Below are 23,834 nucleotides of genomic sequence, written 5' to 3'. Positions count from 1 at the left end.
TGCAGCAGCGTGGTGAGGCGCCACAAAACATGAGGAAAGCAGACGAAGGTGTGTTAGTATGCAGTGTATTTGCTGAATAATGAGAAGTGTAGTAGAATTACGAATGGTATAAGAGTAAGAGATGCAGGTGCACCAAAAAGACGCTGGTGTATCACTGTGGGGAATGGTATGGCACAATGAGAGGTCTATTAAAATGGCCAAACGGGCAGAAAAGTGATAGGTGAAGATGCAGCACAATAAAAGGGGAAGGTGTTGATGAAAAACTGATGTTGTCTCAGTGGAACGGCAGGTACAGCATAACGAGAAATTGAATGGAAAAAGAGATGCAGACAGTAAGAAGTGCAGGTGCAGAAGACTGGTGAGAGATGCTGCACAATCTGAGGCGCAGTACAAATCCAAAAGGTGAAGATGTAACAGACTGAGGAATAAAGATGAGTAGCAGGAGTGTGCATAGGCAGTCATGAGAATTGTTCCACTTACCTTCCTTGGGCTTCCCTCATGTTGCTGGTGCACCTACTCCTAGGTGCCAGCATGTGAGAGAATGTTGCTAGTGTTTCTTGCTCTAGCATTAAGGAATGTAGGAGCTGCTACCACATGCATGAGTAAAGACCAGTGTCCAAGAAACAGCTGGTGGGGCCCTAGTGGGCCTTGAAATCTGTAAATAACCTGGAGATTGCTGTCATGTATAAATCTACTCAAGTGCTTCTGCTGACATCCAAGATATTCATACCTTTTTTAATATTTATTTGTTGTGCCTTTTTTACCTCTCTGCAGCAATGCCGCTTTGAGCAGACCTGTTGTTTCCAATGTATAACGTGTACCTTGAGTGCACTTTGTGCCAGCACCTTGCTCAAGATTGGATAGCTTTGTTGTCTACCTCAGGTCTTTGCTCTTGTCTCAGTGGTGTTTGTCTCAGAGTGTTCTTATTAGAGGAGTTGTATCTGGTGTTCTATCAGTTGATTCTTTTTGTCTTTGCTTTCGGTACCCCATGGGAGTGAATGTTTAGGTCTCGCCTAGGCAGTTCAAGCTCTGTCTCTTTTAGGCACACTGTATCAAGAACATGGGCTTTAAGCACCTCCCATGTTTTTATTGGCTCCTGTAAATGTCATTCCTAAATGGCTGTGTGTGAATGTAGTTAATTCGACCCGCCTTTTGCTGTTGTGAACCCTCCCAGCAGATTGCCCCTTTTCCATCTCTTCTTTCTTTTTTAAATGTATGTTCGTTTGTGGCACTATTTTGTTAGGTCTCGCCTGACCCAGCGCATGCGCTGGTCTGGCGAGACATTTTGTGAGGGCTCCAAAAAGTGCTACCAGGCCAGCCTAGACCTACAGTGCATGTGCACGGGCGCGCGCGTCGCGCTTTACCGCTATTACTTTCACTTTCGCGGCCGCTTTGATGTTTTCCGTGAGGCTAATAGCCAATAGGTCTCGCTTTTGGGACCTTATAAGTGTTTAGTTATGCAACTGTTGCATAGCTAAACACTTATAAGGTCCCAAAGGCGAGACCTATTGGCTATGCCAATGCTTGTTTTTTGTTTTCCTCAAGAGATCACTCCCACCTGGGCAGCAGAGAACATGCGGGGGAGAGCAGGGCAGCTTTGCCAGCACCGGTAGTTGCTGTTATGTGTTGTTTGTTTTGTGTTCAGGAACTTTATGTGGTTACTGGCACGGCAGCAGCATGCCCGTTGCTTCAGGAGGCGCACAGCGTGTTTTCTTAATAAACGACACAGCCCTGCCGTGCTTTATCTACTAACACGGCCGCCTATGGGTTTTTTTCATAAGCACAGCTCTTGCCAGCACAGGAGCAGGTTCATACTCTTCTCCCTCCTAGCCGTGTCTCTCAGAGCACGCATAGGATGCTGCGGGGGAGAACGGGGCAGCTTTGCCAGCATTGGTCTTTTTTATTATCCCTAGTTTGTTTTATGTTCAGCAACTTTATTTGCTTTTAAATGGTTACTGCCACCACTGCAGCCTGCCAGCTGCTTCAGGAGGCAAGTGTTGTGTTTTCTTTAATCAACATTACGGCCGCTGTACTTTTTTCCTTTTCTTTTAATAAGCACAGCTCTTGCCATCGCAAGAGCGGGTTTGTGCTCTTCATCCCTCTAGCCATGTCTGTCCCCGGATCCCAGCTGCCTCACCGCGCGCCACGGCTCTCCTGCCCACTTGTGGCCTGTAGGAGGTGGGCCAGAACTGAGCTCGGTGACTGTCCCTCTCCCGTTCTTCTTTTTTTTTGTTTTTTTTTTTTTTTGTAAAAACCTTTATTGACATTTCAACCAATTACAAGTATGGGCCTACAACCCCCGGGGCCGGCCGCTAAGCAGTCAGAGTAACAGAAAGCAAATTTTATCACAGGCGGCACCTCGGGGAGCAGAGTCTCCATGCTAGTATACTCTCGGCCACCGAACAGCCCAAGTAAGAGACCAGGATACAAAAGGTTTTCATTTTATAATAAGGGATGGAAGGATCAGGTGCCGAACAATTTCCCAGCAGCGAAAAATGGCAGGCAGAGTAATAAACGTCAACAATAAACAGCAATCTATCAAGTCAATGGCGCTGAAACAGGAAGTTCAGGATGTGGAGGAATATCACGGCCATTTGCGCCTGCAGTCCCCTGCCCTAAGACCCAGAAAACACCACGGAAATTGAGGCACACATGAAAAAGCAGTGATTAACAGCGAAGGAGTCCTACCATGCTGACCCCAGAGAAGAAAGACAAAGAAGAATGAGAGAAGAAAAAGGAGGCCATGGAAAAAAAGGGTTAAAGACTAAAGAATCCCCTCCCCCAACCCCCCACCCTGCACCTCTGCAGATGAGTACGCCCCCCCCCCCCCAGCAGTGTGCCTGTCGCCCCAGAACCAGACCCGAAATATAGAAGAAACAGAGAAAAAGAAGTAAGAAAAGAAACCCCACCAGACGGGGGGGTAGAGAGAGTATTAATAAACTGGAGGAGGGCCTTCAAAACATGCCCCCGGCTTCTCCCTCCCGCACAATATGATTTCCCCCAAAGCAAACAGTAAACAACGCAAAATCGACCATGTCAAAGAAAAATGGGGAGCATTATGCACCTATTACACTAACAGTTATGCCGTGAGAGCACGCAACCCCTGAGCCCGCCCGCCTATTAGATGCCCACCTCTGAAGGATCAGCCTTATCCTTGGCCACTCTTTGCGAATCTACCCATGCATACCCATCGACCCAGTGCCATGTCCAATGTTACAAGGAAGAGGAGCGTCCAAAAAAGACCAGGAAGCGACACACACATGTAGGGTGGATGTCTCTGAATCCCGACACAGTCAGCATTATGGAGGGTCGTCTTTCCCAGTGCTGCCCGAGGATCTGCACTGCACACAAGGTCCAGGAAGGCGGAATCAGCCAGAGCAGGCGACTGTTGCTTGAGTATTGCCTGGGTCGCCGGATGCTGCGCGTGGGACAAAGTCGCCACCCCCCACTCAGATCCAAAACCTCCGGAACAGACCCGACCCACAGCCAGCCGATCACACGTTGGTACACTGTCCGGAGTTTCCAGCTTTTCCCTATTCACGGGGGCGGCCACGACACTGTCCTCCTGTGTGAAGGGTAGCAAGTCCCTGTGTACCTGGGGACAGGCAGGCCGCAACTGTTCCGACGCTGCTGCCACACCATCAAACTTTCTCTCCAATACCCAGGCGCCGTGAACCAAGGTGGAATGAAGGGCACCGAGAGCTTCGAGAAGGTCACCGTACCCCAGCACAGCTCCCAGCGCTCGCTCCGCTACGCTCCTCATAGTCGCACACTCCCAATCTTGCTGAGACCCAGTGTACAGGATGGTAGACTTCGTCCTATCAAGATGTCCGCCGGGTAGGTCCACCCCAGATTGGGACCGGGACTCAGGCACAAGCACCTCACGTTCCATGTCACTGGAAACAGGGCTCCGGGGGCAGGCAAAAATATATATCCGGTGTGTGGTCACGGGCAACAGTCATCCCCACCTCGGACCCGCGCCCGCGAAAATCCAGGAGCAGCCCGCGAGAATCGGGGCGAGTTACGGGCGGCGTCCGGGCAGCCCACCGGCGAAGGCCGAGGCAATTACCGGAGAATCGTGGAATTGCCACCTCGGGCATGCAATCGTTCCGCTACGCTTAGTGGTAGGAACGACCACGGCGAAATGTAGGCCAATATTCGCACCGCTCCGGTAGTCCGACTCCACCCAGTCACCAAAGGCCGCTGTTGTTGAACTGCCGCCCGGCCATGTTGTCCACCCGAGGTCCCGGTTCCAGGGTTGCACAGGCCGCAAACTTCAAATGGACATTTCTCCGGCGGTACCGCCGCCAGAAACTGCAGGATCACACGATCGGTTGCCGCTCTCAGTCACCAACACGGGCATATAGCGCAGGCTAAGGATCTCATGCAGGATATCTGTGCGGGATGCGGAGGTTCACGGAGCCGGGAGCCTACGCTGCCGTCCCGGTCGCCATCTTGGCTCCTCCCCCCCCCTCTCCCGTTCTTGAATTCCATTCCTCCACCGGGTCCAACTTCCCTCTCTGTTTGTTTTTCTCCTTTAATGTGAATGCAGCCATTATAGAAGAGAGAGCCATAGGTGTTTGATTTTTTTTTTGTGACACAGCCTTTCTCATTATTATATCATAAAGTACTTTGGGTGCGGTGGGACCAGCTGACTCACTCCATTGCGATCTCTAAAGACAAGTGTCCGAAGGCCCTGTGTATAAGAACAGCTGCCTCGGTTTGCTTTAACTGCACCTTGTCACCTGCTAACACTCTCTCTGTACCCCCACCACCTTTTGTCGTTGTCACATTCCTTTTACTCCGCTCTTAGCTCCTTCATGTTCCAATAGGACAGTGAAGCGCTTGCATACACATAAAAGGCATATAATATTTATAGTTTCATATTTACTAAGTTGCTAACGATACAGTATGCATACAATATTCAAGTAAGTGCTCTCCTATGTGTGCTTTTCCTATTATCTGGAGGGCCACTTTACATTAGCACAAATTCAGTCTTTCCTCTTTCTTTAAAAGCACTAATCGTACCAGCCCTGCTTTTCACGGTGTACTCTCCATCCCCTTTCCATTTCTTTACATCGGTCAAATAATCACTCTGCTGCAAACTAAAAAACACAACTAAAAACATTGTCATTGGCACCGCCAATAGCTCTAACTTTCAGTAATGCGAGACAGTTTTCTAGTCTTTGGTCTCTGTCCTGCTCGTTTCTCTGCCTCGCCACCCTGTGCTCTGTTTACTCCCTTGCTCCATCCCTCTCCCTGTTTTCATAGTTATATTTTTATTGATTTTCCAGTGACCTGGCAACTGCAAAGTACTACTGGACCACTCACATCTTTTTTTTTTTTTTTAAATTTTTTTTTATTTGCCGTTTTAATTTGCCCATCTAAAAGGGCCATCTGCTATCTTAAAACTGTAAATTTAAAAAAAATTGGCAAAATGCATACATGTAGATGAGCGTCGATCTTGGAATGGCGTTTTCTTAATTGAAAACCAATTCCAAACCAGTCAGAAAGGTGTGTGCATGCTTGAACACACATGATGCAAATGGTTCACTGGTGGCCATTTTGGCTTGTTAATGCTAAAGAAAAAGGTCTTGGCAAAGGCAGTAGCTTGGCTTTTTAGAGCAGAGACCTATGTGTTTGCCAATGCTTGTTTTCTGGAGTCGGCATGGCCTTCACATACCTACATCAGCTGCGGCCGCTGCAGGTAAGAGAAGTGGGGCAGTGGGGCCAGGTGAGGGGGGATTTCGAGAGACGACTTCGAGCAAAACCTAATTATTAATTTAGTTTCCCTCCTGGTCGTCTGTCAAAATCCCCCCTCACCTGGCCCCACTGCTCATACCAGCAGCAGCCGCGGCTAACCTACATGATGTTTTAATTACTGTTTGGCGGAATTCCAGACACAAGGTTAAACTATATATCAGTCTTCCTCTCGTACGCAGAGTGTTTGTCGTCAGTAAGTCATCTCTGACTAGGAACGGATGAATACTTGAGGTATATCAGGAGTTTACTCCCACACCCAGTGGTACAGTGGATGCTGTGGCTGGCTCAACCTGACTCTTCAACCAATTATAGCAGTCACAGAGTTTCTAAGGTGCTGTCGGAAGGATTAGATGTGCTCCCACATGCCACAAACATTCAGCAATATCCAATGGACAACAGGACAGCGACGCAGGCTTTTGGTGTTAGTGCACAGCATTCAGAGGAGTAAAGACTGGCATAGGCAAGTGGCCACATCATGGTAACTGCTACGACTTTGAGGTGCATCATAAAAAGGAAGTGGCCATCTTCCAAGTAGTAATTTTGTTTTTTAGCTGTACTTCAGCCTCTTTTAACCGCCCTTTGGATGAGGTGCTGTGCAAACACTTTCAGCAGATAGGGAATAGGAAAGAGGCTGAAATGGCAGGTGATACTGTTCTTCTGTAGGTCTGACCAATAAGCATTTCCAACACCAGTGGGTGCAGGATTGCATTGCATCACACAACAGCCCCCAAAACTTCTATTTCCTTGTCAGTGTTACATTGGGCAGTTCAGAAAGGAGAGAGTTTAGCTTTGTGGTGCCTAGAGAAGATCAGCCATCATGGACTTTAGTCCAAGCTTGACCCGTAACTGCTTTTTTGTTTTGTAATTGTTTGATTCAGATTTGATAAATTGCTTTGTAGCCACTTGTTTCTGCCCATATTTTACTGCCTTTGGTGTGTCAGCAGATGTGGCCGGTGAACCTTGAAGTAGGCTGGGAGAATGTACCTGTCGTGGTTCCGACCAAAGTGAATAAACCCCACCTCCTAATTGGGGATTCATTGGGGGGGGGGAGGGGGAGAAGTAATCCTCCTGAGGTGTTTTTTTTTTTTTTTTTTTTAAATATCAGATCTGAAAGAAACACGTTAGTTAGATTCCTCACCTTAGAATATCCCCAGGCGTCAGACTGGATCCGGAAGATTTTTCGTCAGCAATACCCCTTGCTCGTCGCTATGCATCGTCTGCGGCTCCGCGTCCGTCGTCGGCGTCGTGCGCCGGATTGACGTCGTCGGAGTACTTAGACGCCGCCCTCGCGCGCTGACGTCAGTTCTTCTTCTTTTTTCCACGCCAGTAAGCGCAGATCCGGGAGAGCTACCCCTTTAGTCAATTTTTGACTAACTTTTTTGACTCTTTTGGTCAATTCTCAACTCTAGTGCCGGTAGGATGCCTGGTTTCAAGGCCTGCGACGACTGTCACCGACTGATGTCGGTGACCGATCATCACCGCCGGTGCCTGTACTGCTTGGGCCTCGACCACGACGCGGCGTCGTGCTCCGATTGTATGGCCCTGACCTCGAAAGCTAGGCGGGAGCGGTCCCGCAAGCTTCTCGAGCTTCGCCACTCGGCTCCGCGTCGCTCTCGATCCCGGTCCAGTAGGAGGTCCAAGGATCGGTCGCGGAGCCGCACTCGACATCGTCACTCGTCTGGCTCGAAGTCTTCGGGTAAGTCGAGGCAGTCCAAGAAGCGACACCGCTCTTCGGACTCCCCTCGCCGGTCGCGCGACTCGGCGGAGGGTCCGGGTGGTTCCACCCCAGCGGCTCCGCAGGCGCCGCGCAAGTCCCCATACCCGACGGTCCCTGGGACTGACGCGACGCCGGCGGAGGTCAGCGCCTTCCTCTCGGCCATGAGGAGCCTGGCCCCGCCGTCGACGCCCGCTGGCGCGCCTTCGGGCCCCGCGGCTTCGACTGGGAGACCTCGCATGCCGGCGGCTCTGGCCCCGGTGCCGTTGGAGGCTCCGGCCCCAACGCCGCAGGTCCCAGAGGGGCCCGAGCCTGGGCCCCCGTTGACGCCGGTCGACCTCGTAACGCCTCCTCCGCCGGCGCCGACACCGATACCACCCCCGACGCCGGCTCCGGTCGACGTCGATCCCCGGTTCAGCCCCTGTCCGGTCCTGACGCCGATGCGGCGCCGCCCGACGCCGCATCCGACGCCGCTAGAGACACATATTGTCTATCGACTGGCTCCGATCATTCCTCCTGTTTACCAGGAATCGGATGACTGGCGCGACTGGGAGGGGTCTGATGACCCTATGGCCCTTCAGAGCCAACTTGCACAGGACTGGGCAGATGAACTGGGGGAGGCCAGTGGGTTGGATACCTCTCCGGACACTGGATTCGTCTCTCCTCAGACTGTGGCTTCGGCGGAGGGTGCAGCTTTTTCTGTGGTGCTGCGCAAGGCGGCCGAAGCCCTTGGGCTTGAGCTGCCTGCCGTGGCTGTGAGGACTAACATCCTCACTGAGGTGCTTCAGTCTGCCGCATGCTCCACTGAGCCTCTGCTGCCATTCAATGAGGCCCTCACTGACGTTCTGCAGGGCACCTGGTCCAAGCCCTCCACAGTCCCTCCTGTGGATAGGAACGTTGCCAGGCGCCACCGCCCTGCTCCGGGCGACCCCAGTTTTCTGTCCCAACACCCCACCCCCGAGAGTCTGGTTATCCAGGCCTCTACCTCCCAATCCTCCTTCCCGTCCGCTCCTCCGGACCGGGATTCCAAGAGACTGGAACAGTTTGGTAAGAAGCTGTTCTCTTCGCTCAGTTTGGGCCTGCGGTCTTTGAACACCGCCTGTCTCCTGGACCGTTAGTCCCACTCTCTGTGGGATGCGGTGGAGGACGTGCTGCCACTGTGCCCGGAGGAGGCCCGGGCGCGGCTTTCCTCGGCCCTGGCCGATGGGAGAGATGCAGCGCGCCATGCAATCCGATGTGGACTCGACACTACGGACTCGCTGGGTAGGGCGATTTCTACCACGGTGGCGCTTCGACGTCACGCCTGGCTGCGGTCCACGTCTTTTTCAGGGGATGTCCAGAGCACCCTCATAGACATGCCTTTTGATGGCGCTCGCCTTTTTGGTGAGAAAGCGGACAGGGCGCTGGCTCGCTTCAAGGACTCCCGGGCTACGGCCACGTCCTTGGGCCTCTCAGCCCCGCGGCCACAAACTTCCGCTTTTCGCTCCTTTCGTGGCCAAGGAAGGGGCACCTCCTCACGTCCGCCTAGCCACCGGCCGCAGAACCAGCCTGCACGCGGTCGCGGACGTGGTTTCCGCCGAGGCGGTACCCGAGGACGACGCGGTCAGTCCACATCCACCCCGGCAGCATCCGCCTCAAAGCCTTCCTAGTCCGAGCTTTCAGGCCCATTCCACGCCAGTGGGCGGCAGAGTTCGCCATCACCTGCTCCACTGGCGTTCCATCACGTCGGACAGGTGGGTGCTGCAAATCGTCCGAAGGGGCTACTCCCTCCCCTTCGAGACGACCCCTCCAGCCATGCCACCGCAGCACCACCGTATCTCGGGGGATCATTTGAATCTTCTCCGCGAGGAAGTTTCGGCCCTCTTGGCCAAGGGGGCCGTCGAGCGCGTTCCGAGCCCAGAAGTAGGTCGTGGTTGTTATTCCCACTACTTTCTGGTTCCCAAGAAGGGCAAAGGGGGCCTACGCCCTATCTTGGACCTCCGGAACGTCAATGCCTTCCTCCGGAAGGAACGGTTCAAAATGTTGACTCTGGCTCAGGTTCTAGCTGCCCTAGTCCCTGGAGACTGGATGGAAGCGTTGGACTTGCAGGACGCATATTTCCACATCCCCGTCCTGCCGGCCCACCGGCGTTACCTGCGGTTCACAGTGGGTCAGGAGCACTTTCAGTTCACCGTGCTCCCCTTCGGCCTTACCAGTGCCCCTCGGGTGTTCACGAAAGTGATGGCGGTGGTCGCAGCTCATCTGCGCAGATCAGGGGTTCCAGTCTTCCCCTATCTCGACGACTGGTTGTTGAAGGCGGGCTCGCCCCAGGCAGTCGTCTCCCACCTCCAGACTACGGCGGATCTCCTGCATTTGCTGGGGTTTTCCATCAACGTGCCGAAGTCACACCTGAGCCCCTCTCAGAAGCTCCTCTTCATCGGAGCGGTTCTCGATTCGGCGCAGTTCCGGGTCCATCCACCGGAGCAGCGGGTCCGGGATATCCAGGCCCTGATTCCCATCTTTCGGCCTCTATCCTGGGTTTCGGTCAGGCTAGTGTTGCGGCTTCTGGGGCTGATGGCCTCCTGCATCCTACTAGTGCATCACGCCAGGCGGCGCATGCGGGCTCTGCAGTGGGACCTGAACTTTCAGTGGGCCCAGCATCACGGCAACCTGTCCGACCATGTCTTGATCTTGGAGGGCACTGCACAGCAGTTGCAGTGGTGGCTCACGGACCGCGATTGGGTCACGGGCAAGAGCCTCTCCCTACCCCTACCGGAGCATGTTGTAGTGACGGATGCGTCCCTCCTGGGATGGGGTGGCCATATGGGAGAGGCGGAGATCAGAGGCCTCTGGTCTCCGGCGGAGTCTCGCCTCCACATCAACTTGTTGGAGCTGCGAGCGATCCGGCTTGCGCTGAAAGCCTTCTTCCCTCTGTCCGGGGAAGTGTCGTGCAGGTGTTCACGGACAACACCACCGCCATGTGGTATTGCAATACACAGGGCGGGGTCTTGGACCCTTTGTCAGGAGGCTCTGCGCCTCTGGACATGGCTGGAACACCAGGGCGTCATCCTGGTGGTTCAACATCTGGCGGGCTCTCTGAACGCCAGAGCAGACGAACTCAGCCGCCGGTGCATGATGGATCACGAATGGCGTCTGAACTCCGAGGTGGCGCAAGGTCTCTTTCAGCAGTGGGGAGAGCCTTGGTTAGATCTATTCGCCACCGACGAGAACGCTCAATGTCAGCAGTTCTGCACGTTGGAATTTCCAAGGCGGCACTCGCTCGGCGACGCTTTTCGTCACGAGTGGAGTTGCGGTCTGTTGTACGCCTTTCCGCCTATACCACTTCTGCCCAGAGTGCTGAAGAAGATCAAGCGCGACCGGGCCCAAGTCATCTTGGTGGCTCCGGATTGGGCACGAAGGTACTGGTATCCCGAGCTACTCAGTATGTTGACCGATCCTCCGATACGTCTGCCCCTTCGGGCGTATCTTCTGTCGCAGCAGCAGGGGACGGTCCTCCACCCGAACCTGTCCAGCCTCCACCTCCATGCGTGGAGATTGAGCGGCGGCAGTTGATGCCATTTGACTTGCCTCCTGAAGTCTGTGATATCATTCTGGCAGCCAGGCGTCCCTCCACAAAGACGGTATACGCCTGCCGGTGGAAAAAATTTGTGGCATGGTGCACAGCAAAGGCTGTGGATCCCCTCTCCGCCCCTCTTTCTGAGGTTCTCCTCTTTCTTCTTTCTTTGGCCCGGCAGGGCTCTGTCCCTGGGCACCTTGAAAGGTTATCTTGCTGCTCTCACTGCCTTCTTACGGCTTCCAGATCAGCCTTCTCTTTTCAAGTCCCCTGTAGTGTCACGCTTTCTTAAAGGCATTACTCACACGTTCCCTCCTGTCCCTTTCGTAATGCCTCAGTGGGACTTGAATCTTGTCTTAACATTCCTAATGTGCGCTCCCTTTGAGCCTCTTCACAATTGTCCTCTTCGTCTTCTCACTCTTAAGACTGCTTTCCTGGTAGCCATCACCTCTGCTAGACGGGTGAGTGAGCTCCAGGCTCTATCCTCCAAGCCTCCTTTTCTATCGGTTCATCCGGACAAGGTTGTCCTTCGGCCTCGTCCTTCCTTTCTACCGAAAGTGGTGACCACCTTTCATCTTGGGCAATCTGTCACCTTGCCCACCTTCTTTCCGCCTCCTTCCAAAGAGGAAGAGCGGCTCCACCGTCTGGACCCAAAACGTGCGCTCTCCTTTTATTTGGACCGTACTAAACCGTTCCGAGTGGACGACCAGCTTTTCGTGGGCTACGTGGGTGCAAAGAAGGGAAAAGCTGTACACAAACGGACCATCTCCCGGTGGGTCGTTTTGTGTATAAAAATCTGTTCTTCCTTGGCAGAAAAGGAACCGCCTGTTGGGCTGCGCGCCCATTCTACTCGGGCCACAGCGGCTACTACTGCTTTGGGACGAGGTGTCCCTTTGCAGGACATCTGTCAGGCGGCAACGTGGGCTTCGCTGCACACGTTTGCCAGGCATTATTGCCTAGACAGCCAAGTCCGGAGGGATGGCTTCTTTGGCCGTTCTGTCCTCCAGGACTTTCTGGTGTGATCTTGGTTTGCAGACCCACCACCGGGGTTGGTATTGCTTGGGTATCTATTCTAAGGTGAGTAATCTAACTAACGTGTTTCTTTCAGATGAACAAGTTACTTACCTTCAGTAACGATGTATCTGTAAGAAACATTAGTTAGTTCGATTCCTCACCGACCCACCCATCCTCCCCGTTCTGCGAACTGACATCTAGGGTTAAGGCTATTCCTTTCAGGGCCCTAGAATTTTTTGGCACCAGTGTCGGTCTCTTGCATGGCTCTGCGTTCCTGGCGCGGAAGGCTATGTACAAGAACTGACGTCAGCGCGCGAGGGCGGCGTCTAAGTACTCCGACGTCATTCCGGCGCACGACGCCGACGACGGACGCGGAGCCGCAGACGACGCCTAGCAACGCGCAAGGGGTATTGCTGACGAAAAATCTTCCGGATCCAGTCTGACGCCTGGGGATATTCTAAGGTGAGGAATCTAACTAACTAATGTTTCTTACAGATACATCGTTACCGAAGGTAAGTAACTTGTTCAACAAATCTGATGTGGGGGCCTACTGTTTACCAGGGTCACCCACCAGCAGAAACTCACCCTGAAATATGAGTGATGCTTGCCTGCTCAAGGTTTGCTTCATGGCCCATCAGGAGTATCTAGTGTTATATAAAAATTATTCTACAATCTGCAGTTTGGGCAAATGTGGAGTCATTTTTGCAGGATGGCTGGCAAAATGCTAGTCCAGCTTTTCTCTTAGTCTGTGCTCTAAATGTTTTGCTCGCTGAGCCTCCAGCCTCTAACCTTTGATAACAGTTTTTATGGTTATGAAGGTTGGAAATAAGCCCAACAGAAAAGAATCATTCACTACGATAAAATGAAATTGACCAAAACTCATGAAGCCTTGGTCTGATATACTGTTTCTTATTCCTCTTCAACTATTGCTACGGGTTTTGTAGCACAGCCAACAGGCATCTCTTTCTATTTACCCTAACTGGTGAACTACACAGATGTTCCCTCTAGGCATCCATTGGGCACCGCTGACCTATTCCACTCAAAGCAGGCCTGTTCAAACCCCAATCAGATGATTGTATGGGGTTGGGGCTGTTCCTGCTTCACCCCTTTCTCTAACCTGGATTCTGGCTGGGTGTCTGGGCTGAAATGAGCAGGTTCATATCTTCAGACATGCTGCTGTGATTTGCACACACGCAGCATGCATATGGCTTGCAGGTTTGTGAAGCGGATTGAAAAATGTCCTCGTTATCGTAAAGGAAAGTTTTAGTTTCAAGTTTGAGGCATGTAGAGATGTAGATACACATGCTTTGCATTCTCCTGCCATCTAGTGTTGGATTCTGATGTTTGCAGTTTGTTTTTCTTCGAAAAAATCTTTCCAGTCACGAGGTAAGGTGACGCCTCCTTTCAGTGATCATGCGCATCGACTCCATTGTAAGATTGTTTTTTTTCTGCCATCGGATTCAGACGTGTATTGCTGTATGCGTTTCCCTGTTCTCCGGTTATCAAATGGATTGGGAAATACTCTATCTTCGATCTGAAACATCGCGGCGGCCCTCTGGCCTAGCTGCGTCAGTCTACCCATCGGCCAATGGAACAAACTCCATTCCAATTCGGTCCTCTGTACCACGCCAAGTACCCTTGCACTGTAATTTGTGTCTCTCACCGGAGGACAAGGAGGAAGACTGTGACGTCTGTAAGTCGTTTCGGTCGAGAAATGCTACACCAAAGCATTCAACGTGCTCCGGATATCTTCGGCGAAGAATCCAAGCATGTAGAGGTCGAAGCGTCGGAGGCAGAAGAAGAGGCCTTCTCTGTCCCAGAGTTGGATTCTGAACTAGTGATTGATTTGGAGTCTGAAGACTTGCCTCCGGGACAGGGTGCCGTGAGGATCGAAAACCCTTACCCCCTAAAACCTTTTCCAAAAAACATACGGCTACTGCACCACCTCTGCATTCTGGCCAAGGTCAGCACCGAGACAATGTTTCCAATGCACCCGCCTTCTGGCTCGACACCTTGGGATCAATTTGGCTGGAATCATCTTCGGATCCAAAACCCTCCGGTTCCAAGGACAAATCTGGTTTGGAGCCAAAACACTCCGGTTCCAAGGACAAATCTGGTTCGGAGACAAAACCCTCCACTCCGAAACAGAAGCATGCTTCGGAGCAGAAACCTTCCGCTCCCAAAAGCAAATCTATTTCAGTGCCGGAATCAAAGGACAGACTCTGAGTACCCCAAAACCAATTTTAGACATTCTCAAAGCTAAATTGGACCCTAAACAGAAGAAGATTTAAATCCATCCTGATACAGGACATATTTCTGCCAAAACTCCAGTCAAATGCAAACTTCCTTCAGAGGACCCTGCAGATAAAATCCCTCTGAGGAAGAAAAAGGGCATGGCTACCAGCCCTGCGTATTCTGCCCCGCAATCCCCTCCACCATCTTCTCCAGATTAACCAGTTTAAGATCCCTTTCACATAACACCTCAGGGATCTCCACATACAGGGCCTGAAGGGGACGACCTTGATGAAGAAAACACTCATTGCCTGTACACCCATGGAATGATTACACTATTGACCCTCCAGGGGATACTGACCCAGACCTTTACCCCGCAAAGCCATCACCACCAGATGATCATGTGACTTATCAAGAGCTTATTGCTAGAACAGACTATCATGGGGTGGCCTTACATAAATAGTCCTTAGAAGAAGACTTTTTATTTGAAACACTTGGGTCCACACACAGGTCAAGTCAAACACTCCCTATAATAATGGGCATGATGAGGCATGCAGATAACATCTTCAAAGACCCTGTGCGAGCACATATCTAAATTCCCAGAGTCGATAAAAAATATAAGCCTTCTCCATCTGATCCTGTGTTTATTAAAGGCCAATTACCGCTCGACTCCCTAGTAGTGTCCAATGCTTGCAAAAGAGCTAATTCACAAACCTCTGGTGATGCACCTCCCCCAGACAAGGAATCTAAACTTATTGATGCCTCGGGGAAGCGAGTGGCCGCTCAAGCCTCTAACCTCTGGCTCATCGCAAACACACAGGGCCTACTAGCTAGGTATGACAGGGCACACTGTGATGAGATGGAGCAATTGCTCCAGTATCTCTCAGACGAACACAAAGGCAAAGCACAAGAGTTAGTTTCAGGGGACAAACTCATTTCTGACTTCTGTCAGATGTGCTTTACATGCTGCTGATACCGCGGCTAGGGAGATAAATACCAGCATTCTCCTCAAAAGGCATGGGTGGCTTAGGATTCTGGGGTTTAAACTGGAGATTTAGCAGTCCATTTTAAACACCTCTTTCGATAAGAAAAATTTATTTGGTCCTGAAGTCGATCAGGCTTTGGTAAAAATGAAAAAAGACACAAGTGACAAAATTCATCGGAGTGCTCCAATCCCCATCAAATAGAGGCTCCTTTCGCTGATCCTTTTACAGAGGAGTGTTCAAGACCACATCCTCAGAACCGAATGCTTTCTCTTATAAAGGCAACAACCAATCCTCTCCCTCTAGAGGTTTTTATAGAGGAGGGTATATAGGAAACCTTTCCAAAGGTAGGGGTAGTGGGGCCTCAGTGCGTAACTCCCCTTCTCCCAACAAACCGTGACTTGCCCACATCTCCCCCCGATTATTTAACACCTGTCGGGGGAAGACTTCAACGATTTCTTCGCATTTGGCAATCCATAACATCAGACAAATGGGTGATATATCTTATCCGACATGGTTATTGCCTGGAGCTTACCACCAATCTTCCAAATATTCCACCTCGCACTCACAAACTGTCATCAGACCACTTACTGTTACTCGAGCAAGAGGTGCAATCTCTCTTGGAAAAGGTAGCCATAGAACCAGTTCCATTACAGTACCAAGGTTCAGGGGTTTACTCTCTACTTTCTAATCCCCAAAAAGGACGGCTCCTTGAGACCAATTTTGGATCTCAGACAGTTAAACCAGTACATACTGTCAGAACATTTCCATATGGTAACACTACAACAGGTGCTACCAATTCTACAGCAATGCGATTTTATGTCCACACTAGACTTAAATGGCGCATACTTCCACATTCCAAACCATCCAGCTCATCAAAATTATCTCAGATTTCTGAAAGCAGGCAACCGCTATCAGTTCAAAGTACTCCCATTCGGAGTAACTACGGCTCCCAGAATGATTACCAAATGTCTAGCAGTAGTGGCAGCTCATCTCCGAAGACAACAAATTCGCGTCTTCACGTACTTAGATGACTGGCTCATCAAAGCCAGCGCACACCAAAAGTGTTTAAAACACACTCGGGCCACGCTGAACCTACTGCACCAATTGAGCTTCACCGTCAACACGCAAAAGTCTCATCTACAGCCTTTACAAATACAGTCTTATCTGGGAGCGACTCAACACTCACATGGCTCTAGCCTCTCCCAGTACAGCCAGAATTCGCAGTACTCAAACTCTGTTATTACAGATTCAAGTCAATCAAGCCTTTCCAGCCAAAACCTTTATGCAACTGCTAGAAATGATGGCCTCCTGCATTGCAATTGTGCCTCATACAAGACTACACATGCGTCCTCCACAAGAATGCTTAGCACGACAGTGGAATCAGTCACAGGGTCAATTAACAGATCTAGTGTTGGTAGACCGCCACACCCATCACTCTCTGCAGTGGTGGAACCCACAAAATGTATCAAAATGGGGGCCTTTTATCGACCCCGCTCCTCTGATCGTGCTAACAGCAGACACATCTCTCACAGGTTGGGGTGTCCATCTCCACAATTGCAAAATTCAGGGTCACTGGGACAACAAGCACAAACGTCTCCACATCAACTATCTAGCGCTTCTAGCAGTTATTCTAGCACTGAAAGCTTTTCAGTCTCATCTCGTAGGCAAAGTTGTCCTAGTCTGCACAGACAACATGACCGCTATGTACTATGTACAAAACAGGGGGGAAACGCACACTCTCCAGCTGTCACGCCTCTCTCAGACCATTTGGAGTTGGACAATTCATCACAGAATTAATCTTCTAACAAACCCCTTCCTGGAGTCAACAATCAAATTGCCGACCTCCTCAGCAGAAGGAGGCAGCAAATACACGAGTGGGAACTTCATCCCCAAGTTCTCCTTCCTTACTTTCAAAAATAGAGATTCCCACAAATAGATCTGTTCTCCACAGTGAACAACGGAAAATGCCCAAACTTCACCTCCAGGTTCCCACACCCTCGCTCCAAAGGCAATGCCCTATGGATCAATTGGTCAATGATATTTACCTATGCTTTTCCGCCACTCCCACTCCTTCAGTTTCTGGTTCGAAAGCTCAGGCAAACATCGCTCACACTGATTTTGGTAGCTCCTACATGGCCCCATCAACCATGGTACACCACACTCTTGGAACTCTCAGTGGTTCCACATCAAAAGCTGCACCTCAATTCCAGCCTTCTCACTCAGAAATGTGGAGAAATCTGACACCCAAACCCCAAGGAGCTCAACTGAGCGATTTTGCTCCTGAAGTAATAGAGTTAGTAATCTTAAATATGCCACTAAACTGTATGACTATTCTAAATGAAGCAAAAAAGCCCATACCAACTAACAAAATGAATCCTCTAGATGCTTCTGTTCAAAACATTTGTTACCTTCTGCACCTACAGCAAACTAGTCTAGCTTACACATCTGTTTGATTGCATCTTGCAGCTGCATATTTGCAACACAGACTGCATTTATCTTTGTTCAAAGTTCCTGTGATTAAAGCCTTAATGGAAGGCTTAAAAAGAGAAATACCACCCAGAATCATCCGGCACCGGTCTGGAATCTCAACATTGTAGTTATAAGACGCATGGGTCCACCCTTTGAATCATTACACAAATGTCCTTTACAGTTCCTTTCATGGAAGGTTGCCTTCCGTATTGCAATCACTTCATTATGAGGGTTGGTGAGCTACAGGCATTAACCTTAGAAGAACCCTTCTTTCAGCTTCATAAAAATAGGGTAGTTCATCGCACCAACCCAAATTCCTCCCAGAAGTAGTTTCTGCTTTTTTATCTTAACCAATCAGTTGAGTTACCTGTGTTCTTCACTCAACCTGATTCTATAGCAGAACGAGCTCTTCACACACTTGATGTCAGAAAAGCGTTATTGTATTGTATCGAAAGGACAAAAGATTTTTGTAAAACAAAACCACTGTTTGTTGCATTTCCTCCACCTCACAAAGGCAATCATATCCCTAAATCTGGCATTTCAAGATGGATTGTTAAATGCATTCAAACTTGTTATGCAAAAGCTAAAAGAACTTTATCTATGCCCCCTAAAGCGCATTCACTGGCAAAATAGGGTCATCTATGGTTTTTTTTAGGTAACATTCCTATAGCTGACATCTGTAAGGCAGCAACATTGTCTACACCACACACATTTCCCAAACACTATTGTGTGGATGTGAATGTAGGGCAAGCAGTGCTAAAGACACTTTTTCAGACAACTGCAACATCTACTGGTTAACCACTGCTTTGGGAGAATACTGCTATATATTCTATGCAAAGCATGTGTATCTACAGCACACATGCCTCAAACGGATTCTGTTATTTACCCTGTAAGCATCTGTTCTTGGCATGTAGAGCTGTAGATTCACATGCTCCCTCCCACCTCCCCGGACACCTGTAGTTTTTGCAGTTCTCATTATTTCCATTACAAACGCATGGACATCTCTGTACTACACTCACTTACTCCATTCTCATCCGCTTGCGAGAATACAATCTAACAATGGAGTCGATGCCCATGTGCGCTATTATGGTTTTTGATATATTTATATGTGACCTAATAGTGCCAGGATGTTAGTTGTAATAGGATGGTATGTTTAATAATGTGGCAAAAACGGACAGTATTTGTGTAGCATTTTTACATTGTGAACTAAACAAGTAACACCAACAATGTTGTTAACAACAAACTAAAAGGAGCACGATAGGGCGATTAGCGGATAACCTTGTCTTTGTAAGTGGTTATTTCATCTAAACCGCATCAACTTTCTAAAGTAAGCCGCCTAACACCCACAATTAAAATGTCACCATGCTGACAAAGCGAACATGTCTGAGACCTGCACTTACATTTACTTGTCACGTCGAATTTGCAGTGTAACAAAATAATTACTTTACCAAAACCTAATGAAGACGCAAATGGGACTTAGTAAACATCTCTCTATGAAATTATTTTTCCTTGATAGACAGACCATCCACACAACGATTAACCATGGAAATGTATGAAAGCTAATGGCTGACTGGAGCTGACGAAAGCCCACTTTCTTTCTCTTCATTCTTATTGTACTTTTTTGAAGGATGGATAAATTGAGGTCATCGAAACAGCTAATAACTTGTATAGCTCGATCTAAAAAAGTGAATCCCTGTTGGTTTGAATTGTAGCTGCTGTTGTGCAGCAGTCATTTAATTGTGACTGCCTAGCTTTTGGATAGGTTTAAGTAGGAGCTAAAATGTATTCTTTTTCAATTGTAGTTTGTGCCGGTCACATGTACTGCTCCTATGTTGACGTTTGTTTTGTTTTTCCTTGCTTTCTCAGGAAGAAAGTTACTGGAGCTGGGAGGAAACAATGCCATTATTGGTAAGCTGAATTATTTTTCTTTTCTTGACAGATAGCAACCGGTCACTGTAGTAGTTATTGAAAATTCTTTAATTAAAAATGCTTCTGTTAGAAACGGAAGGTGTGGAGAGGAAGGCTAAAACCATTGAAGCTCCAGGTTGTGTAGTCTATTCTGTCTCGGTTGGTACTCCTGACTGAATCTGTTACAAGGGGTCTCAAAAATTGGTTGGAGAATCTGATTTCCCTAAGAAGCTTTAAAGAAGCAGTAATTTAAAACATAGTCCGCACAAATACGATGTTGACTATCCATTTGTAGGGAGAGCTTCATAAACCCTCCTTTCCAGTGTACCATAACTAAAAGAATACATTATACTTTGTTGCCCTACCCAAATCCATCCCTTTTTAATTGAGTCACACTACTTCTAGTGATTCTAACTATGCAGTAGGTTTTTGGGGGGAGTGTGGTGGGGAGGGGGCAGCAAGTGGAGCCAGTAAATTTCCACCAGGGTAGAGGTGATGTGATCTTCGGCTCCAACCCAGACTCCTGTTGCAGATCCGTAGCCAACGTCTGCCTGTTTGAGCCGATGTCCCATTATGAGATAACCAAGTCGCAGTCCCTGACTTGAAAGTAGTCTTGCCATTAGTAATAATGGGGTAACCCAGTAACCCTCAGAACCTGGGTAAGTACACTGAAGAAAACAATGGTTCTGTCGGGTGTAGAATTATGTATTAATCATACATTTATATATCACACCAAGAACAACAACTTGTTTATCTAAGCAATGAATGTCTTTACTTTCTGTTCATATATAGGCAAATTAATTAAATGGCTGTCTGTGATCTGCAACACATACGGCGAAAAAACAAACATTTAGTGACTGGTAGTGATATGTGATAAAGTGCTATCCAAATGTGACATAAATGACATATGTGGTATGTACAGAACACGGAGAAATGTTTATCTTTCAAGTCCAAGGATAAATGCATAGATCCCAACAATGGTAATGATTTCCAATTCAAGTCAGGGAGATTGCGTGGACTTATTTAAGACAGTAACGTCGACATTTCGACCCTTGGCAATAGTGCAGCTTGTGAAGCATCAAAGGCGGGTCTTCATCAGGACAGAAGGGAGTGACAGCCTGTTGAATAATGTGGTCAGAATGGCGTGTCCCTGGTGTGAAATTACGTAAGAGACGCAGTGAAAAAGTCTTGTTTACCGAGAACAGGGGGTCCTAATATCCGGGCATCCAATTATTTGATGTCCGTTGAGGTATCCGCCAACACCTTAGACTCACATCCGTGGATTGTGGTCTGAAAATGAAGTGGAACCATGCTTAGTCATGTGCCAGTAGTATAATCTATAATGTATAGAGGAGGCACTTGTTTGGGGCCTACATACCTGTGTTTGAAAACTGAAATGAGTCTTCACCAGCCGGTGGAATTAGAGAGGCCGACAAGGCGATCCAAAGCACTGCGGTGACAAAAATGAAGGTAGGGGACTAATCAGTGTAAGACTAATGCAAACCAACCATAAGTCACGTGATGTTTAAAACGATAAAGAGGTGTGCTACCCCCGTTTGTGACTACGCCGAAAAATCCAAATCATTCTAAATTCTAATGGATACTGAAGCGATGTTGATTGCAGCCCGAGCGGTTCTGGGCGAGCGCGTAGTGAAACTCGAAAGAGGCAAAAGGTGCTGTGATTTCAAATGACGGTATGCCACTCGAGCGTTAACGACCCATCACCGTGTGCAACCAGTATGGTATAAATAAACCGATGTGGAAGTGAATTAACAGAGGACGAAATGATCTACACTTGTGTGTGGCAAGACGAAGTGGGGCACCTACTACAATGCAGAAGCGGCAGCGATGCTATGAAAACATCTAAAACGCAATTACGTTCAGCTTAGTGAAAATGTCCGTAAGGGAGCAGCTCTGTGGGTAGATAAAAGGTGACAACCCTACTTGAGACTGCGAGATTCACGCATCCTAAACCAGACAAAAGAATTCCGGTTATTCACTTACTGGAGTGAGACGTCCTCATCTGTCCACGTCCGATGAGTTGTGCGCTTGCCGGAAGACGAGAGCATCAGTATTTGACAGTTCTCCATTCTCCGCGTAAGTGTCAAAAGTAGCGTGCTTGAAGGTGCAGCTGCTACAGAGTGTGGTCTGCGGGGAATCTGAAACCCAGTTTCACTACGCGCTCTCCCAGAACCACTCTGGCTGCGATCAACATCGCTTCAGTGTCCACTAGAATTTAGAATGATTTGTTTTTTTCGGCGTAGTCACAAACGGGGGTAGACTGGCGGCCCACCTCTTTATCGTTTTAAACACCACGTGACTTATGGTTGGTTTGCATTAGTCTTAGACTGATTAGTCCCCTACCTTCATTTTTGTCACTGCAGTGCTTTGGATCGCCTCGGCGGCCTCTCTAACTAATTCCACCGGCTGGTGAAGACTCCTTTCAGTTTTCAAATACAGGTATGTAGGCCCCACACTAGTGCCGCCTCTATACATTATTGATTATACTACTGGCACATGACTAAGCATGGTTCCACTTCACTTTCAGACCACAATCCACGAATGTGAGTCGAAGGTGTCGGCTGATACATCAACGGACCTCAAATAATTGGATGCCCAGATATTCGGACCCCTGTTCTCGGTAAGCAAGACGTTTTCATTGCGTCTCTTACGTAATTTCACACCAGGAACACACCATTCTGACTTCATTATTCAACAGGCTGTCACTCCTTTCTTCCCCTTCTGTCCTGATGAAAGATAAACATTTCTCCGTGTTCTGTACATACCACATATGTCATTTATGTCACATTTGTATAGCACTTTATCACATATCACTACCAGTCACTAAATTTACACTGTATTAGTTTGTTTTTTCGTCGTATGTGTTGCATATCACAGACAGCCATTTCATTAATTTGCCTATATATGAACAGAAAGTAAAGACATTCATTGCTTAGATAAACAAGTTGTTGTTCTTGGTGTTATATATAAATGTATGATTAATACATACATCTTCCCTTTATGAATTAAATACCATGTGCAAATTAGTTGCATACACCCGACAGAACCATTGTTTTCTCCAGTGAAAGTAGTCTTGGGCAGTAACACTACTTCGATGCTAGTACTACTGAAATTGGCGACCCTATTTGGATCCGTTTCGGACGTCTTGCATGGCCTTCATAAACATTTGTATGATAATTGTGATGAGGACACTGGTAACTTATTCTCCCCATCATTACACTGATGCTTACCTTTATTTGTATTTACATATCAGTGGCCTGGATATATTTCCTGAGACCGAGTTGGACTCTCCCCTAATTTTAGCCCGAAATGCATTGTGTGAATAGATGTATGGCTACCTAGGATATAGTGTGAATATTAATGTGCTGCAGAAAACGCCTGGATGGGCATTTCATTAGCATTCAAAATATGGAATAACACAGCCTCAATGTGAATGAAAAAATACTGAAGTACAATTACTTTAGAGACTTGAAATAAAATGGATTACACTGTTGGTTGATCTTTGCACTTTACCCTTACTGGGCTGTCGCAGCCTTAATCTGATGGATAACGGTCCACCAGTCATTTATGAAGTTGGCATAGTAAACCCACAAGCCAATCACTAACCTCGTTAGTGAGTCCAGATTGGGTGATACTATCTGAAGAATTCACAGTAGCAGTAGGTTAGGACTGTGGGCTAAACCTGCACCATGAAGAGCAGGGCATCAATCTTCATCGCCAAAATTTACACTGCTGATGATTGGATAGGTGCATTACACAATCTAGTGTGTGGACAATCATTTACTATTTATTTTTCCGTGTCTCATTGGGTCCACATGTATAGGTTCCATAGGAGTGCTGTTTGCTGGGACCCGGCTAGGTCTCAAAACCCTAGGCATCCTTCTTTAGGTCATAGCACACTTTGGGAGGGTTCATTTCCAGCCTTGCACTTTGCTTTGCCTAACATATTCGGAGCAGCAGCCTTGGCCTTTTACTATGCTCTTCCTGTCAAAGGGAATTGTCTGGTCGAAATTGTCATTCTCTGCAGGGTATAGGGCATTATTGTGGAGGTCAAACAGATCTCCAGGTATTTTATCATCCCCTTGGACTATCTGAATGTGGTTTAACCCATAATCCAGCGAATTGCTACAAGTGACAGTTTAATATTTAGTTCCGAGACCTTAATATAGGCATG

At 48.5% G+C, this 23,834-nt stretch overlaps 1 protein-coding gene across 1 annotated transcript in view; it reads left to right on the top strand.

Annotated features, from left to right (window-relative positions):
• The window catches only part of ALDH7A1 (aldehyde dehydrogenase 7 family member A1), a 295,831-nt gene that overhangs the window by 136,591 nt on the left and 135,406 nt on the right, over positions 1-23,834 (top strand). The window contains exon 10 of the mRNA XM_085632694.1: positions 19,598-19,639. Coding sequence (XP_085488820.1) covers positions 19,598-19,639 — 42 coding nt within the window. The remainder of the gene's footprint in view (positions 1-19,597; positions 19,640-23,834) is intronic.

Source organism: Triturus cristatus, chromosome 2_1 (assembly GCF_964204655.1).
Source record: "Triturus cristatus chromosome 2_1, aTriCri1.1, whole genome shotgun sequence".
Classification (NCBI taxonomy): domain Eukaryota; kingdom Metazoa; phylum Chordata; class Amphibia; order Caudata; family Salamandridae; genus Triturus; species Triturus cristatus.
This window is presented reverse-complemented; position numbering and strand designations above follow the sequence as displayed.